Raw genomic sequence first — 19,219 nt, 5'->3', positions numbered from 1 at the left:
AGTCCTTTATGAATGGGGGTAAATGGAGCTAAAAACTACAAACTTAAAAAAATAAATCTTTACATTTTAGAAAGTAGAATAATGTATTTTTTACAAAAAAAGCAAAGAAAGCATAGCTGTATATTTACATTTTTCTACAGCAAACCGGTTTTACACTGTTGGGTGGTGAGCCAATGTAGGAGATACAGGCTTTTCAGAGTTTAAAAGGTTTAAAACTCGAGTTTAAAACCTTAAACAATTATGTCTGCAGTTATTAAACATTTGATATAGTTCTGAGCTGAAGACATAAGTACATATTCCAGTATTAAACTGATTAGACATTTTTAAACTCTATTAATTGCTGTATATGAAGCCATTCATTTTGGACTCACTTTAAGTGCGTATTCTCCTCTATACCAATTCTCTTGTTTGGCATCACTAGCTCTCGTGATAAGCGTGTTTCTGGAGAGCCCAACAAAGTCCCAACAACTGAAGGACTAAAGGGAAGTCGTGTAGTGTGAATTTGGCCTAAGACAACCTTTCAGGTGTGCACAGGTGTGTTAAAACCTGGGAATCCACTAAAATGAGCAGGACGGGGTGCTTTCAGAACCAGGATTGAGGAAAAACACTGAATTATACAACCAATTTAAAGCATCTTTCTTTAATATTGAATATATATATATATATATATATATATATATATATATATATATATATATATATATATATATATATATATATATATATATATATGTGTGTGTGTGTGGTGTAAATATATAAAAATAACTGTTTGTTGCTATGTAATGAGATTTGATTTAATGATATTGATTTATTTGCCCCTCTATCTCTCCTTTTTTTTTTATCCATCATTTTTACTGCAAATAAATAATGATTAAATAGCATAATCAATGAGTAAGACAATACAGACAAACAGAAGAAAAACAACTAAAACATTTGAAATTGAATCAATTTGCATTTGTAGGTACCTTTAAAAGATGGTGTTTGTGTGTATGTATATATATTTTTCCCATAACTTTAGGCACATCTGATTTAAACAGTACAATACCAGTCAAAAGTTTGGATACAACATTTATACTTTGTCTGTTATTTTCTACATTGTAGATTAAAGAGCCACTAAACTCATATCAAATCATATCTTTTTTAATTAATAGCTGAAATGTGCTCCTTTGAAATAATAAAATATACCAGTCCTGCTTAAAAAAATGAAAAAATTTTTTAACCTTTAAAATACGCATTTATTATGGTAATTTACACCTCTGTAGCGCCCCCTCAGGTTCAACTGTGCTATAGGCGAGGATGCTGTTTTTATTTTATATAAAGCTACAACATGATAAATCACAAAAAGTAACAAATTAAACTGTAAACTGTGTTTTAAATAAAAAGTTGCACAAGTTATAATGTTATAATCACACAGTTCTGGATCTGCAGAGAGCACTGCACAGTCTTTCCTTTTTTAAATAAAAAAATGTATTTGTTCAGAAAGCATTTATATTCTAAAACATCGTTCATTATTTTAGAGTAGATGAAAGTCATTGTAAATTTTGTAAATGATGTTATTGTTCTTGGTCTATTTGAGTTTAATGAGGGTGCAGTGCATAGACTTATTGTTGTTTTTATGTGTTTTGTATTGAGGCTATATGCTTAAAATAAAAAGTTAGTTTTGAAAGTATTTTATATTTTTAAAACAGTTAATTATTTTAGAATAGACGGGTAGATCTGTTTTTCATAAAGATGTTTCTTAAAAAATAGGTCTATACTTCATTAGTGTTGCAATGTTAATTAACATTAATCATTCTGAACAGATTTCGCTCATTAAAACCGCCTGAAAATGTTTTTTTAAAGCTCAGTTTTAACGATTTACTTACTAAAAAAAAATGTCTGGTTTAATTCGGACTTGGGCTCAAAAGGACGATCTATGGCGATATACCGCCCCCCTGCTGACATCCAATCATCTGCATCTCACCGCTTAGCCCAATCAGCTCTCCCTCCTGTCACGCCTCTAAACCCATACATCACCCAGTGCCCTCTTAACTACCCCTCCTATTTTTTTTTTACTCTTTTAAAATGTGAGCCGAGTGTCCCCTTTAAGATCGACATCAAACTATCAAAGAACAAAAATGGAAATATGTGGTAAAATATATATATATATATATTTTTATTCTTAATATCCTCCTGAGACACAGACTTTTGCTTGGTGGTATAAGTTATAAGTTTTATACTTATAGTTTTTATAAGTATAAAAACTTAACTTGTCATTTTTTAAATTAAATTTAATTAAATTAAATTTTAAATAATCCTTAGTCCAAAAACAAAATAATTAAATAAACTAGTTTCAAACATAAAATGTGATAAGAATTTTAACCTGACCGTGTTTCTGTCTGGCTGTAGAAACTTTTGACTGGGATTCCCACCATCATGTTTTAAATCAGTTGAGTGTAATGTTGTCATGTAATTAAATGTGATATAATATTAAATATAATGTCCCCATGTGAGGACACAGGGTTTCAGGAGGATAAAAGGAGGCTTTGTCCATTTTTTTCATTTTTCAAAAGTTAGCAAGCTTAAACTTTTGACTGGTACTGTAAGTAAAGTACAGTAAATGTTTGGTGTAATTATCAAAATATGCAATAAAACATGCTTTAAACATGCCTATTTCTACAGTAAATCACCAAAAAAACACTCTTTGTTCTTCTTTAAAGAATATTTTATCATTTTTTTACATTTTTATATTTAAAAATATAAATTATCAGACAATAGAAAAGAGCATTTTTTTTTCGTCTCTGTAGAAAATATTCAAGTACCTCTTTTTCAATATATGCTGGAAACTGAGCCTCCAGTACAAACATCTAACCAAACCCCAAGAATTCAAGATGCCCAAAGAGAACCCGCACCTCTACCTCCCGCAGTAAAGCTGAGAAAACAGTCATGTGACTAAACGTGGCTGAACTCCATCCCCCACAATCCTTCATTATTCTACAGTTTTTGCGTTTTGAACGTTTTCAGGCTCAGTCTACCTTCAGCAAGGCGCAGAGTCGCTCCAGGATCAGATTTTTCCGTAAACGTTTCTTTTTTAGTGTTTTTTTCTTCTTACAAAGAGAAGAACTCAGTCGAAGAAGCGGCACTGCATGTACGTCTCCTCCGACGGTGAGTATCCGAACTTCTTATAGAAGTCTACGTTGTTCTCGGCGCACTCCAGCGTGATCTTATAGCACTGCAGCTTCCTGCTGAGCAGAGTCAGTGTAGAGACCAGCCTGCAGAAACACAAAAAAACAAACAAAAATTATTATTTAATGCATTTATTTACCTGTAGTTGTTTTCTATGATCGGTTTCACTCAGGAAAAAATATATATGCAATACTTGAAAATCAAGAAGATATTCTTTTAGACTTGATAATAAAACACAGTGGATCAACACCAGCAGATGACATGACTCTACAACTTTCATGGAGATGCAGATTTCATTTTCCAGCAGGACTTGTCACACTGCCCACACTGACAAAAGTACCAATTGGTCTTATATAATATTCTAATAAACGCTTAAAATAGATCATTCTGTGTACATTTATATAATATATTTACTGAAATAAAGTAACTTTTTACAGATATTCTTTTTTTGTTTTTAAGATGCACTAGTATATATCCTATTAATAAAAAAGCTAGATATTCGTACCTTTTCCAATTTTCATGATATTCTACTTGTAAGGTGTAGAAATTAAAAACTAGAAAATCAATGACAACCCATTCCTTCTTCACTATACTAAAATGAAAAAAAAAATCGTTTTTTTTAAACCCATTTTTCTATATTTGAATTTAGTAATGATTATGGATTGATGATATATGTAATAATATACTCACAGAATGTAATTTACAACGCAGTTCTCAGTACCATAAAAGCACTGCACTTGAATTGAGAGCCCTATTTGTAGCCTCATTTAAATAAATGCTATGTTTTCGTTGTAATGCTAATGCATGTAGATATATTTTTTGAAATATTAATTCAAAGAAAATGCTGAGTTGTATTTTATATTATGTTTTTGAGGCAGTGCTTGAAGTGACTCGTTACCAAAATCTTTATAGGGAAGTCTCAGTCATGCTGCATTCCACTTACTTTAGTATGAAAGTAAATATAGTGAGAAGATTCTGTGTTTCAGTGTGTATATCTGTATATCTGTGCAGTGTGAAGCTGATTTAACACAAAACAGAAAATTTGCGCAATGCAGATGTATCAAACGGAGTCGCGCAGCTGCAAGCAGTGAACGCTGCACATACCACACTCTCCACTTAGTGTGTAAACAGCATGGAGCAGCAGCAGAGACAGTGTTTGTTCATAGCAGTATATCATCTGGCTAATATATATATATATATTATTAGCCAGATAGTGCTGGTGTGAAAAGAGTTATAAGAGTTTATTTGACCCATTGACCAATTATAAAACAGTAAAAAATCCAGCATCAGTTAACAGCTGTGCTGAACTCATCAAGAGTTAATTACTTGAATTTCTTGTCTCTTAATAAAGTGTTTGAGAGCATCAGTTAAAGTAAAGTAGTGAAGAGGTAGAGTTACAGGTATACAGTGAATAGTGAATATTTGAGTAATGTTCTAATCCAGATTATGAGAAGCAACAACTACTCAACTAAATAAAGAAAAAAATGAAGGTCAGTCAATCTGAAAAGAAGAATTTCAACAACTTTGAAAGTATCCTCAAGTGCACTCACTGCAAAGACCAACAAAAACATTATAATGATGGAACTGGCACTCATCAGGACCGCCCCAGGAAAAGAAGAGCAAGAGCTCTCCAGATAAGAGCATCTAAAAGCTTCTTCACAGAGTATTTTGGTTTGTTTAACGCTTTTAAGTTTACAGTATTTTTTTCTTAAAGACTGATTAAAATAATAATACTCACAGTTTTCCCAGCTGTTTCCCTCTGCAGACGTCACTGACGACCACCTCCTCAACACGCCCTCGCTGTCAGGAAGAGTCGTAGAACAGTCACAATCATATACAGATATGCAACATGGACTAAAGTATTGTGACACCTGATTGCAGGTTTACCCTTATTACCCTTATTTTAAAAATAATAATAGTTGATGATTATGGATTGCAGCCATTGAAAACCCAAAAATCAGTGTCTCAGAAAATTTGAATATTATATAAGACAAACTGCTACTTTTGGCAGTGTGGGCAGTGTGCCAAGTCCTGCTGGAAAATGAAATCTGCATCTCCATAAAAGTTGTCAGTAGCAGAGGGAAGCTGTAAGATATGAAGTGCTGTAAGATTTTGTGGGAAAACAAAACTGCACTGACTTTAGACTTGATAATAAAACACAGTGGATCAACACCAGCAGATGACAGACATGACTCTCCAAACCATCACTGATTGGTGGAAACTTCTTACTAGACCTCGAGCAGTTTGGACTGTGTGTCTCTCCACTTTTTCTCCAGACTCTGCTCCCTTGATTTCCTTTAAATGAAATGTAAAATTTACTGATGATCAGTGATGGTTTGGAGAGTCATGTCTGTCATCTGCTGGTGTTGATCCACTGTGTTTTATTATCAAGTCTAAAGTCAGTGCAGTTTTGTTTTCCCACAAAATCTTACAGCACTTCATATCTTACAGCTTCCCTCTGCTACTGACAACTTTTATGGAGATGTGGATTTCATTTTCCAGCAGGAATTGGCACACTGCCCACACTGCCAAAAGTACCAATTGGTCTTATTATATAATATTCTAATTTTCTGAGACACTGATTTGTGACACTTAAAACAGATCACTCTCTGTGTGCTTAATACATCTATATAATATATGAGTTTCAAATTTTAAACTGAATTACTGAAATAAAGTAACTTTTTAATGATATTATTTTTTGTTTTTGAGATGCACTAGTGTTTATCCTTTTAATGCAGAATGTCAGCTATTTATACCTACTGCCAAAGTGTTTTTTTTTTCTTCTTTTTTGGAAGATTTTAAGTTTTAAGGCTTAGTTTTTATTTAAGTATAGCCTATATTAATGTAATTTTGTATTTTACATTAATAAACCACTACACCCCTGCAAATGCAGTTTCTGACACTGTATTACTACTGTATTGTTATCTACAGTAAGGGGAGGGACAAAATATCCGTATTGTGATACATTGTCGATACATGGCATCAAATATGGGTATTTTATTGAATCATAGATTATTATATCTTATATCTAGAGTATGGACTGAAATCCAGCACAGTATTAAAGGTGTAGACGGTACCTTTGCGCAGGAATGGATGAATTTGTGCTCTACGATCAGAGTTGCAGTGGCAACAATTTGCCCGAGATTGGTGTCCTCCACCACGATGACGTAATAGTCGCCCGTTCTCCTCATGTGCTCGAAGTTGGCTGTGAGGAAACAGAAAGAGAGAAGGCTGGGGATCAGTGCGATTACATGAAAATGATCATAAATATCAGTACGGGACTGATATCTGATCTAATCCTGTAACAGCACACATTTTTAATTAATCTCTTTCTTCTTTTACAGGTTCTACACGTAAGATCCTCCCTCCCTGGTTAACCTAGGAGTGAACCCACCCAGCAGCACCTTCATCCACTCCTATAGTCTCCTTCAACAAGGTAAGAACTTCAGTCTTTTACCCTTATTGACCAGTTTTATGGGTTACAAAGCTGTGGTTTAAAGCTGTGAACTGTCTATGTCTGAACTTTGAAAAAACAGCCAATGCACTAAGAGTCACTAAGAGCTGTACACATGCATTTCTGGACAAGCTGAGAGATACAAAGGAAGCAGTTTTTAAATGTGGCTGAACTCCATCCCCCACAATCCTTCATTATTCTACAGTTTTTGCGTTTTGAATGTTTTCAGGCTCAGTCTTCCTTCACGAGGCCGCAGAGTCGCTCCAGGATCAGATTTTTCCGTAAACGTTTCTTTTTTTTAATGTTTTACGAAGAGAAGAACTCAGTCGAAGAAGCGACACTGCATGTACGTCTCCTCCGACGGTGAGTATCCAAACTTCTTGTAGAAGTCTACATTGTGAATACTAGTGAATACATTCTGGAGTAGAGAAAATGATCATAAATATCAGTACGGGACCGATATCTGATCTAATCCTGTAACAGTACACACTGTGGTGAAATAGTCAGCTAGGGGTAATGCTCCTTATGTATGAATTCTCTCAGTCAGGTATTAAGGAGCAGTAAATCCACTCCACTGAAGTACAGAGTTATACAGGAGTTTCAGTTTAGTTCTCCAGCACCCATTTTTAATTAATCTTTCTCTTCTTTTACAGGTTCTACACGTAAGAAGTTAACCTAGAAGAGAACCCACCCAGCAGCACCTTCACTCCTATAGTCTCCTCCAACAAGGTAAGAACTTTTACCAGTCTTTTACCCTTAATGACCAGTTTTACAGGTTACAGTCCCACTCCAAGTGACTTCATCACAGATCTAATGTTTTATTTAACCTGTTCATTTTTAAACTGATGGTTTAAAGCTGTGAACCGTCTACGTCCGAACTTTGACAAACCAGCCAATGCACTAAAGTCCCTAAGAGCTGTACACATGCATTTCTGGACAAGCTGAGAGATACAAAAGCAGTTTCTGTAGTGAGGGGTAAGGGGCTACTAATATAACTTGAGCAGAGGTGGAAAGTAATGAATTACATTTACTCAAGTTACTGTAATTAAGTAGATTTTATGAGTAATTTGTAATTTAAATTAGTGTTTAAAATAGGTAATTTTACTTTTACTCAAGTACATTTTGACACAAGTAATTTATTTTGCTACTTTGGAAAACTCCCGATTACTGAGTAAAAAATTAAATGCTGGGAAAAACACAATTGTCTGAATTAAAAAATAATAATAATTGGCGCGGATGCGCTGGGCAACGGATGCTCAAGCGTGGAATAATGAGGCAATAACTTCCACATCAAACCTGAGAAAGCATGGGGTGATAAGTACTTTTAACATAAACGATCTACTTGAATGTTAAGAAAAACATGTAAATAGCAGTTAAAGCATAGCAATTGCAAGTTAAAATATAACAATTACCTGTAAAACTATAAAAATACAGTTTATAGTCACATATATGAACACAACTTCTTAACAGTAAAGAAAAAAAAGGATCATAGAAACCTATACCACTTGTTCTTGAAAATGTTGTATGGGGTGGTCTGAACAAATACTGCCTGAAAGATCCAAATTAATATGTGGAATATTTAGTTAATTTAAAACAATATATATATTTTTTTTTACATCAAATAATTAAAAGTAACTATGTAACTTTTACTCAAATAACATTATAAATTGAGTACTTTTTTACTTTTACTCGAGTAGATTTTTAGCAAAGTAAAGGTACTTTAACTTAATTACAATTTTTCTGTACTTTTTCCACCTCTGGACTCGAGTTACACAGAGAGGAACCATACAGTAGCAGATTTCCGACCCGGAGTCGGAATTACAGAGATGGCATTCTTCCACAATGTAACTTAATTTTAAAGAAGAACAACTATCAGACAAATATGGACCAATACTTAAAGTATAGATATTAGTTTGAATATTCAGTGAGAAACAGATGTATAGAGTTCTTTTGATTTTCTCCTTCATTTCTGTGAGTTTTAGGCAGTTTTACCTTTGAATTGTTCTTTAGTGACGTCTCCAGCCACCGTCAGCTGCGATAAGACCTTGTAGTATCCTGCAAAAAAAGTAGAAACATTTACTGAAAAGTTAATTCTAGGATCTTAATAGCATAAAAAAATACTCTCCGTTACCTTTTTCACCTGCGATTATCAAACAAGCCTACTTTAGCGGGAAAACCACAAACCTGGCAACTCAGGTTACCGAGCAATACAGGAATGCAATACAAAGAAAATTTTAATACTAAAATACGAAGTAAATTCTAATAAATAGGACTTTGACAATGGCAATTAACATTAATATAAATTAATGTTAATTAATTAAAGATTTTTCACAATAGAAGAGTGATCATATTTTATGCCAAAATGTGGCAATATTCCTAACAATACATGAAGTCTTTTAATATTTACATCTCAAGGAGTGAGTATTATCAGACTGTAGCCTGCTGCTAACCACAGCTAGCACTGCTGGAGCAGCATTAGCATTACCCGCTAACCACGCTAAGCGCTAACTCTTTCTTCGTTCAGAGGTGAGTATATGAGACTGTAGTCTGTAGCATGTTTACCGTATTAAAACAAGCTGATAATCTAATCTAATCTAATCACCCTGACTAATGCTAATGCTAATGCTCCAGCCTTAGTGCTGGAGATATTTGGGAATCTAAGCTTACTGTAAATAAATGGAAGCGCTTTACTCACATCCAGCACTCGATTGACTTTTTATTACTTATTAGAAGTTCCTATAGTGTTTATTAACATGCGCCTCATAATCCAGCACGCCTTATAGTGCGAAAAATATGATATTCAATTGTATCAATTCTTGAGTTATTTGAAATTCAATTTTCCATGTAAGAAGTTTAGAAGAATTATTTAATCAGCATTATAATTATAATGTAATTATTTAAGGATGAGTCTGGAGAGAATCTGCTGGTGGTAAATTCAGAGTATGTGTAGGAGGGGGGGTGTAGGAGAACAGACTGTACCTCTGTCGAAATCTGCAGGGCAGAGGGGGCGGAGCAGCAGCCCCTCCCCCGGCGCTGAGGGGGAGATGGGGGGGCAGAAGGACACGGTGTTGCTGCCCCAGTCCAGATCCTGCAGCAGAGAGGAGTCGAACAGGGGGGTCTCGTCCAGCAGCATTCCAGACGCCCTGCAGGGGGAAACACGATCACACACAGAGAGACTGTTAGACCTGTTATAACAGATACTGATATAATACTCAACCGGAGAAACGGGTTCTAGATACAGTATCTCACCAAAAATCACCCTGTAAATATTTTATTATACAGCTCTGAAAAAAAATAATAGAGGCCACTTAAAAATTGATTTTACCAAACTGAAAACCTCTGGAATATAATCAAGTGGAACCAAACTGAACTGCTTGAATTTTTGCACCAGGAGTAAAGCAGCATAAACAAAAGCAGTGTGTAAGACTGGTGGAGGAGAACATGATGATATTCCACCAAATATTGATTTCTGAACTCTTAAAACTTTATGAATATGAACTTGTTTTCTTTGCATTATTTGAGGTCTGAAAGCTCTGCATCTTTTTTGTTATTTCAGACATTTCTCATTTTCTGCAAATAAATGCTCTAAATTACAATATTTTTATTTGTAATTTGGGAGAAACATTGTCTGTAGTTTATAGAATAAAACAACAATGTTCATTTTACTCAAACATAAACCTATAAATAGCAAAATCAGAGAAACTGATTCAGAAACTGAAGTGCTCTCTTCATTTTATTTTTCCCAGAGCTGTAAATCTCTCTCTCTCTCTCTCTCTCTCTCTCTCTCTCTCTCTCTCTCTCTATCTATCTCTCTATCTATCTCTCTATCTATCTCTCTATCTATCTATCTATCTATCTATCTATCTCTCTATCTATCTATCTATCTATCTATCTATCTATCTATCTATCTATCTATCTATCTATCTATCTATCTATCTATCTGACCTATCTAGTCTAATCTAGTCTAATCTAATGATCTATAGTTTTCTTGTTTGTTTGTTTCATAAAAAACTGGGCCATAATCAGAATTATACTGAAATTAGACGTGGGCAGAACCATTCTATGAGCTCCAAAAACCTATTTAAGGCCAAAATATTAATAATATATTAAATAATGTACAACTATTGCCTTTATTTGCTCAGTTCTGTCTGTTTGAGTTAGCTCTGGTTGGTGGAGTTTGACCCGTAAACATTTCTTCATCAAATATTCCCTCAGTAACAGGCTGGATACGTCACTCAGCCGCTCTACAGGAACTCTGAAACTCTGAGTGACGCGGGTTCGACACGCCCACGTCCGCCTCTCACCCTGATACAGGTACTTATACAGGTACAGGTACTGATACACATACTGATACTGATACTGGAGGTGTGTCAGAATAGAGATAGAAGAGATAATAAGACAGTAAGAACTTTATAAACCTTATCAGATTGATCAGATTTATTATATTATTATTATATACCACAGCTGTTTATTACAGTGAGTGTCTCACAGTGATAATAATACACACACTAGTGGGACGTAATCTGACAGTATAAATCCAGTAACTGAGTGAGAGCTGAGCAGGAACTGAGCTCATGGAGAACATGCTGTAACGCCTGTGGGAGTAAATGAAAACAGCTGGACATGAGTACAGCACTGTGATTTCTGCAATTCTATAAAAAAACACGGACAGAATCACTATTTAAACTCAAAAACAGAAATAAAACAGAAGTTAATAACATTATAGAGGGCCCTGTGACATTACATTATACTTTTAGTAGTCAAGATAACTTATTATTATTTAATTAATTATATTATATTATATATAATGCTGTGATTATAACTCAGCTGGAAGATAATTATCATCATTCATGTAACTCATACTACAACATCATACTACTGCTTAGTTTATATACAGAACCTATATAAAAGGTTCTTTAAAGAGAAGTGTGTTATGATTTTGCTTTATTTCATTATTTTGTGTTTTACATTGTAGCTAAATGTTAAAGACATTAAAAGAATTGCAGGAATTACGTAGTAAACAATTAACAAATACATTTTCTACTGAAATTTCTTAATTTACATTAATTTTGCCACTTTTTTTATCCCCTAACAGTGCATACATGTAATAGCGTATATATGTTTTATACTTTTTTATACTTTTTCAAAGCAATACTTTATTAATGTCACAAAAATAACATGCTATAATGGTAATAAAATCTTAAAAGATAATGATAATTATTTAAAACTAAGATGTGTAAACCTCTGTTACAATTCCAATGTGTAGCTAAATAAAAATATTAACAAAAAAAAAAAAAACTAGGAAATTATATATTATATAATTATATATTGTACAAAAAATGTATAAATATATATAGTATATACAGCAGCAGTCAAAAGTTTGGACACACCTTCTCATTCAATGTTTTCTTTTATCCTTTAATTTATTTTCTACATTGTAGGTAAATTAAATCTTAAAGACATGAAAACAATTAATGGACATATATGGAATTACGTAGTAACCAATTAACAAACACATTTTCTAGTGTATTTTCTTAATTTTCATTAATTCTGTAATACTTACATACATGTTATTGCATATATATGTTTTATACTTTAGATTTTTCTAAGCAATACTTAATAACACTTAATATCACAAAAACAACATGCCATAATGGTAATAAAATCTTATTATCTTAATATGATGATTATTTAAAGCTAAGATGCGTAAAATTGTGTTACAATTCTAATTACAATGTGTAGCTAGCTATATAAAAATATTAACTAAAAAAACCCTATACAAGGTTAGGAAATTACACATTATATAATTATATACTGTAAATAGTACATGTAGCAGCAGTCAAAAGTTTGGGCACACCTTCTTATTCAATGTTTTTTATATTATTTTAATAGAAACTTTGTTTTCTACAATGTAAACTAATATTAAAGACGTGAAAAAATTAAGGGGCATATGGAATTACATAGTAAATGATTAACAAACTTAACAAATCTTAAATTCAATTTAATTTTTCCACTTTTTTTAACAGCCTATACATTTAATAGTGTATATGTACACACAGCACCAGCCCAAAATGTGGACACATATTCAATTCTTCTCATTCAGTGTGTTTTCTCTCTTTTAATTATTTTTTACATTATACATTTAATATTGAAGACTATATTAAAGATATACAAGAAAACATGCTGAATTATTTAGTAAATAAAAAAAAAATAATTTTGTTAAACAAATCAGAATATTCCTTAAACTGTTTTCAGGGCTTTAATGTTAATCAACAGTGTAGAAAATAAATTAAATACAGAAATACAGAGGAAAACAGTGAATGAGAAGGTGTTTGAAGGTGTTTTAAACTGAGCTGAATGAAGGAGAATGATGATAACAGTGTGTAATATGTGAGTATACAGTACAGAGCAGCTGTGGTGTGTATTATAAGATGTTTAAATATAAAACCAGATAATAAACTGTTAATAAAACCCTGAACTAAAGCAGTACTCAGTGTTAGCTGTGTATATAAGGTGTATATAATGTGTATATAAGGTGTATAAATGTAAATAGAGCAGGTTTTGCTGTACTTACGGAGACATGAGGATCAGATCAGCCCGGGTTCAGTCTCTACTTGGTTTAATTCAGCTTTTAAGGTGTTTTTAAGGTGTTTTAAGGTGATTTAATGTGGATTTAAGGTGGTTTAAAGCCGGATTCTCTCCTCCACACCGCACTCACTTCCTCCTTCGTCGCTTTACACACAGTGTGACGTGGCAGCGCGCAGCCTGCGTCAAGGGGGCGGGGCAATTACGTCTTTACGTCAGAATGAATAAATTAATGTATTATTATTATTATTATTATTATTATTATTATTATTATTATTATTATTATTATTATTATTATTGGACATCATGTATTTTTTTATCTTTTTTTAACATTTGGAGCATTTTTAACATTTTTATATCTAATTTAATGTGATTTAAAACACATTTTAATCAAGTTTTTCACTGTTTAGGGATGGTTTATGAAATAAAAAGATCAATATAAAATATTAAATATCACACACAAGCTTCCAATGCAATAAAAAAATATATATATTTAAGTTAATTGAATTTATTTGCTATATAGATTTTATAGTAGAATATGCATTACAGACAGAAAACAGCATTTTTACATTTTGTCATCACTGGAGATAATAATAGAGTGTTAACCATTTCAGACCCTGCATCCATTACAATGGACATCATATATTTTCTTTATTTTCTTTTTTTGTTGTTGCTCATTACACTATTTGATAGCTGTGACCATGAACCAGCCAATAAACAAGTTTATAAACCAGTAACACAGGAACTTGGCTAATTTAATGTGATTAAAAACTTTTTAATCATGTTTTTCACTGTTTAGGGATGGTTCATTAAATAAAAAGGTCAATATGAAATATAAAATATTACACTCAGGCTTCTAATGCAATTGAGATAAAAAAAAACAATCAAATATTTAAATTGTAAGTAATTGAATTTATTTGCTATATAGATTTTATAGTAGAATATGCATTACAGACAGAAAACAGCATTTTTACATTTCGTCATCACTGGAGATAATAATAGAGTGTTAACCCTTTCAGACCCTGCATCCACTGCGATGGACATCATATATTTTCTTTATTTTCTTTATTTTTTGTAGCGCATAACACTATTTGATAGCTGTGACCATGAACCAGCCAATAAACCAGTAACACAGGAACTTTGTTGATTTAATGTGATTTAAAGCGTTTTTAATTTATTTATTTATTTATTTATTATTATTTTTTTACTGTTTAGGGATGGTTCATGAAATAAAAAGGTCAATATGTATATATATAAATATATAAATAAATAAATATATAATAGAGTGCTAACCCTTTCAGACCCTGCATCCATTACAAGGGACATGCATCATTATTTTTAAACATATATTTGATTTTTATAACGTTATTTAATAGCTGTGACCATGAACCAGCCAATGAACAAGTTTATAAACTAATGAAACAGTAAATTTGCTAAGTAAATGTGATTTAGAACACTTTTTAATCATGTTTACTGTTTAGGGATGTTTTTTTTTTTTTAATAAAAAGGCCAAAATAAAATAAAACATATTACTCTATTATTATCAAACAGCATGTATCTTCTTTATTTTTAAATGTTTTGTTGTACATTGTTGTACACTATTTGAAAGCTGTTGTCCATCAGAGTAGATCATGAACCAGCCAATTAACAACTTTATAAACCAATGAACAGTAACTTGGCCCTAGCTGCCCACTGTACTGGAAAAACACAGTAAAAGTTAATTTTTACTAATTTAGTGTGATTTAGAACACTTTTTAATAATGTTTATTACCGTTTAGGGATGGTTTATGTAATAAAAATGTCAATACAAAATATAAAATATTATACACAGGCTTCCAATACAATGAAAAAAAAAACGATTAAATATTTTAGTTAATTTAATTTATTTGCTATATAAGTTGTATAGTTCTATATTAGAGTCTGAGTTCTTTTCTGTGCATAACAGACAAAAAATAGCATTCTTACATTTGTCCATCACTGGAGATGATTCAGGTCTGGAAGGATAGGATAAAGAAAATAATAACTAAATTTTATCATTATCAAATAACAGTGAATAAAAGATAATAATAGATAATTAGAATAATAATAAAAAAAATTATATCAAAAGCAGATAAGATTAATACAAAAAAATGTTAAAATTAAGCTAAAACTAACTAACTTACATAATACAATAAAAATACAAATAATAAATTAACTAAAAAAACAGGGATTTACATGACAAAGAAAATAATAACTAAATTTAATCTTTTTTCAAATAACAGTGAATAAAAAAAATAAAAATAGCTCATTAGAATAAAACAATAATTATTATTATAAAACTTTGTTTAATTGATATGAAATTAAGATCAAAAGAAGATAAGATTAATACAGAAAAGGTCAAATTAAGCTAAAACTAACTTTTACATGATATAATAAAAATACAAATAAATAAATTTACTAAAAAAAAAAAACAGGGATTTACATGACAAAGAAAATAATAACTAAATGTAATCTTTTTTCAAATAACAGTGAATAAAAAAATTAAAAATAGCTCATTAGAATAAAAATAATAATTATTATTATCATAAATCTGGGTTTAATTGATATGAAATTAAGATCAAAAGAAGATAAAATTAATACAAAAAGGTAAAATTAAGCTAAAACTAACTTTTACATAATATAATAAAAAAACTAATAAATAAATGTACTAAAAAAAACAGGGATTTACATGACAAAGAAAATAATAACTAAATTTAATATTTTTTCAAATAACAGTGAATAAAAAAATTAAAAATAGCTCATTAGAATAAAAATAATTATTATTATTATCATAAATCTGGGTTTAATTGATATGAAATTAAGATCAGAAGAAGATAAAATTAATACAAAAAAAGGTAAAATTAAGCTAAAACTAACTTTTACATAATATAATAAAAAAAAACAAATAATTTAATCAACTAAAAAAATAAAAACAATAATAATAATAATAAAAATAATAGCAAAAATAAAATAAAAAATCAAAATAAGTCAAAAACAATAGTACAAACTAACTAAAAAATAAAAGGATTAAGTAAAACAGGTACAGGCTGTACACATGCACTGAGCATTGTAACTTAAACACACACACACACACACACACACACACATTCTGCCTGTCCTCTTTTTCCATCTCTCACTTCCTCTCCTCTCTTTCTGCTGGTTCACCTCCTGCCAGCTGGACGAAGCGGATCAGAACCGTTCAGAATCATTAGAAAAAGCTTTTAGTAATCCTCATGTTCAGAATCTCCACACAAATCAATAACACACAAGACCATTCCAGTAAGAGTGTGTGTGTGTCCTATATATAAATATATACTGTATCACAGTCAGAGAGCTGATCCAGAGTCAGGTTCTGGTTCCTGTACTGGTGCTTCTGCTGTATTGATCAGAACATCAGAACGGATCCAAAATCGGACTTCTTTCACATACAGAGAGTGATTCAGTAACAGTCATGACTTTATGATCAAAGCTAACGTACTGAATTTATATGATTCAGAAACTTCTATTCTTATTTTCTCTATTCATAGATTCATCCACTTACACACCCATTCAATGATTCATTCATCCATCCATTTCATTCATCAATCAGTTAATTCATCCAGCCATTACTGCAATAAATCAATCCATCTATTCATCAAATGATTCACTCAGTCATCCATGCATATATTGATTCATCCATTATTTGATTCATTTATTCATCTATTTAATTCATTTCAGTTGATTCATCCATACTTTTAACTATCCAACAATTGAATCACCCAATCATCATTCATCACTGATGCTATGGTTTTTGGGATAGTTGCTTGTTTGTAGCTATGGTATTCATGGTGGTTGTTATGGTGTTTATTGGTGGTGGCCAATATGGTTGCTGTGGGGTTTCAGGTGGTTGAGAGAGTGTTTAGTTGGTTGCTTTTTACCCCATTTGGTTGACTTTGTGATGCTATGGTTTCTGGGATAGTTGCTTGGTTGTAGCTATGGTATTAATGGTGGTTGTTATGGTGTTTATTGGTGGTTGCCGAGTTGGTTGCTGTGGGGTTTTATGTCGTTGAGAGGGTGTTGCTAATTGGATGATTTTTACCCCATATGGTTGGCTGGGTGATGCTATGATTTCTGGGATAGTTGCTTGGTTGTAGCTATGGTATTCATGGTGGTTGTTATGGTGTTTTTTTATGGTGGTGGACCAGAGGGTGTTGCTAGTTGGTTGATTTTTACCCAATGTAGTTGGCTGGGTGATACTATGGTTTTTGGGATTTACATTACAAGCCACATTGCTCGAATCCGATTTTTTGCTCAGATCAGATTCAGTTATCTTGATGGTTCACATTCACTGTAAATGTAAGTGATCTGTATCTGTGTGTAATGTGAACGAATCTGTCCCTGAAACGTCTCACATGCACCTCACATTGATACCTATATAAACGTCTCCTTCTTCACCAAAAACAAAAAAAACTCATATTAGAGAGACGAGAGACTCGTAGCTTTATAAAGGGAAATGGATGAGTTAGCAGCTTATATGTGGAGCATCTTTTGCTGGAGTGGAGAAACAGGAAACAGCTGCTCTGAAGTTCATGCTCAGGTCAAAGAGGAGGTGAAAAAAGGCCAGGCGGTTTGCTTTTGCTGTTTTTTTTTGCAGCTATAGCTGCACAGCTGCTGCACCAAGAGATGCAGTGTGGGTACGAGAGAGAAGCATGTAGCGCTAATGCTAATGCTAATGTGTAAAAGCAAAAAGATGCAGGAATTCTGACCGAATTTGACCATTCACATTCATGTCTCATGTCCATGGGTCGGATATGTATCTGATTTAGGACCACATATGAAAGTGTTGTATTTGGCATGTTCACACAGCCATGAAAAATAAATCAGATCTGAGCCACATTGAGTAAAAAAGTGTATTTTACTGCAGAATCCACTCTTTTAATTGATAAAGACTAGGTTCAGTTGAGGAGAAAAAGCAGTAAACCAATATATATAACAGATACATGCTGATCTTCTGCTGCTGATTCATGAAGATGCAGCTCGCTGGTTTAATGTGCTGCTGAAATGTAAAGCGAGGCCACGAGGCTGCAGGTATTGAATGAAGCTTGCGGGAAACAGTCTGTCACACACACACACACACACACACACACACACACACACACAGAAAAAAACGCCTCCAGAAAGATGATCTAGTAGTTCACATGACTCCAGCATGGATCGCTGCATTGAGTGGAGATACAAATCGAGGCTCTTCCTAATGGCCAGACTCTGAAACTGAATCTATACGTCTATAATATCATACCCACAGATTTCTATAGACATCTGAAGCTTTATTTGTAGCAGGAAGAAGCCACACACCCCCTCAGAAAGGGCTAAGGACAGTTCTGTTATGAGAATTTAAACCCTAAAATGATCTGTCTCCAGGGGAAATAGGATTTATGTTCAATAACAGTGTTTTAAACATCAAATATTCCCTTAAAGATTAAGATGCTTAAAGATTTAAAGGACTGTCTGATGATATGAAAGAACCATTAAAAAAATGCTCAATTTCACCATCATCATTCCATGTAAAATTAAACCTTAATTAGGAAAACAGTGGAAAAAATATGTGGTATAAATGGAAAAAAATAGTACAAACATATTAATAAATTGCGGTTAATTGCAGAGAAACCTGAAAAATAGTTTAAACCATATAGAAAAAAAATTATTTATATTAACACTTCCCCAACCTCGCTTACATTAAAGTATACCTTACTCATGATTGGGTATTCACATTTTCACATTCTCTTTTTAGAACTGTCTTGTAACCTATGCATACTTATATTATATTATATTTCTATGTCACATCAGTCACTTTCGTAATCGATGTCATTGCACTTTACTCTGTTAATTATTTAATTATTTATGACCATTAGCAACATCTACTGCACTGCTCCGTTTACAGATAGATCCTTACCTTGTATAGTTAGTTTTTTTTTTTTTTTTTATAGCCTTATATATTTTTTATTCTTCTGTGTTTTG

The 19,219-nt window shown here is 32.3% G+C and overlaps 1 protein-coding gene across 1 annotated transcript; it reads right to left on the bottom strand.

Moving 5' to 3' along the window:
* Positions 1-1,296: 1,296 nt before the first annotated feature.
* Positions 1,297-13,374, bottom strand: gnpnat1 (glucosamine-phosphate N-acetyltransferase 1). Its single transcript, XM_022673303.2, has 6 exons — positions 13,194-13,374; positions 9,599-9,762; positions 8,612-8,674; positions 6,243-6,370; positions 4,904-4,965; positions 1,297-3,251 (listed from the first exon to the last, which is right to left on the bottom strand). Exons 1-6 carry the CDS (start codon positions 13,199-13,201, stop codon positions 3,104-3,106), a joined length of 573 nt encoding a protein of 190 aa, XP_022529024.2. The 5' UTR covers positions 13,202-13,374; the 3' UTR covers positions 1,297-3,103.
* Between the last annotated feature and the right edge of the window lie 5,845 nt (positions 13,375-19,219).

The sequence above is a fragment of the Astyanax mexicanus genome, chromosome 14 (genome assembly GCF_023375975.1).
Source record: "Astyanax mexicanus isolate ESR-SI-001 chromosome 14, AstMex3_surface, whole genome shotgun sequence".
NCBI classification, from domain to species: domain Eukaryota; kingdom Metazoa; phylum Chordata; class Actinopteri; order Characiformes; family Acestrorhamphidae; genus Astyanax; species Astyanax mexicanus.
This window is presented reverse-complemented; position numbering and strand designations above follow the sequence as displayed.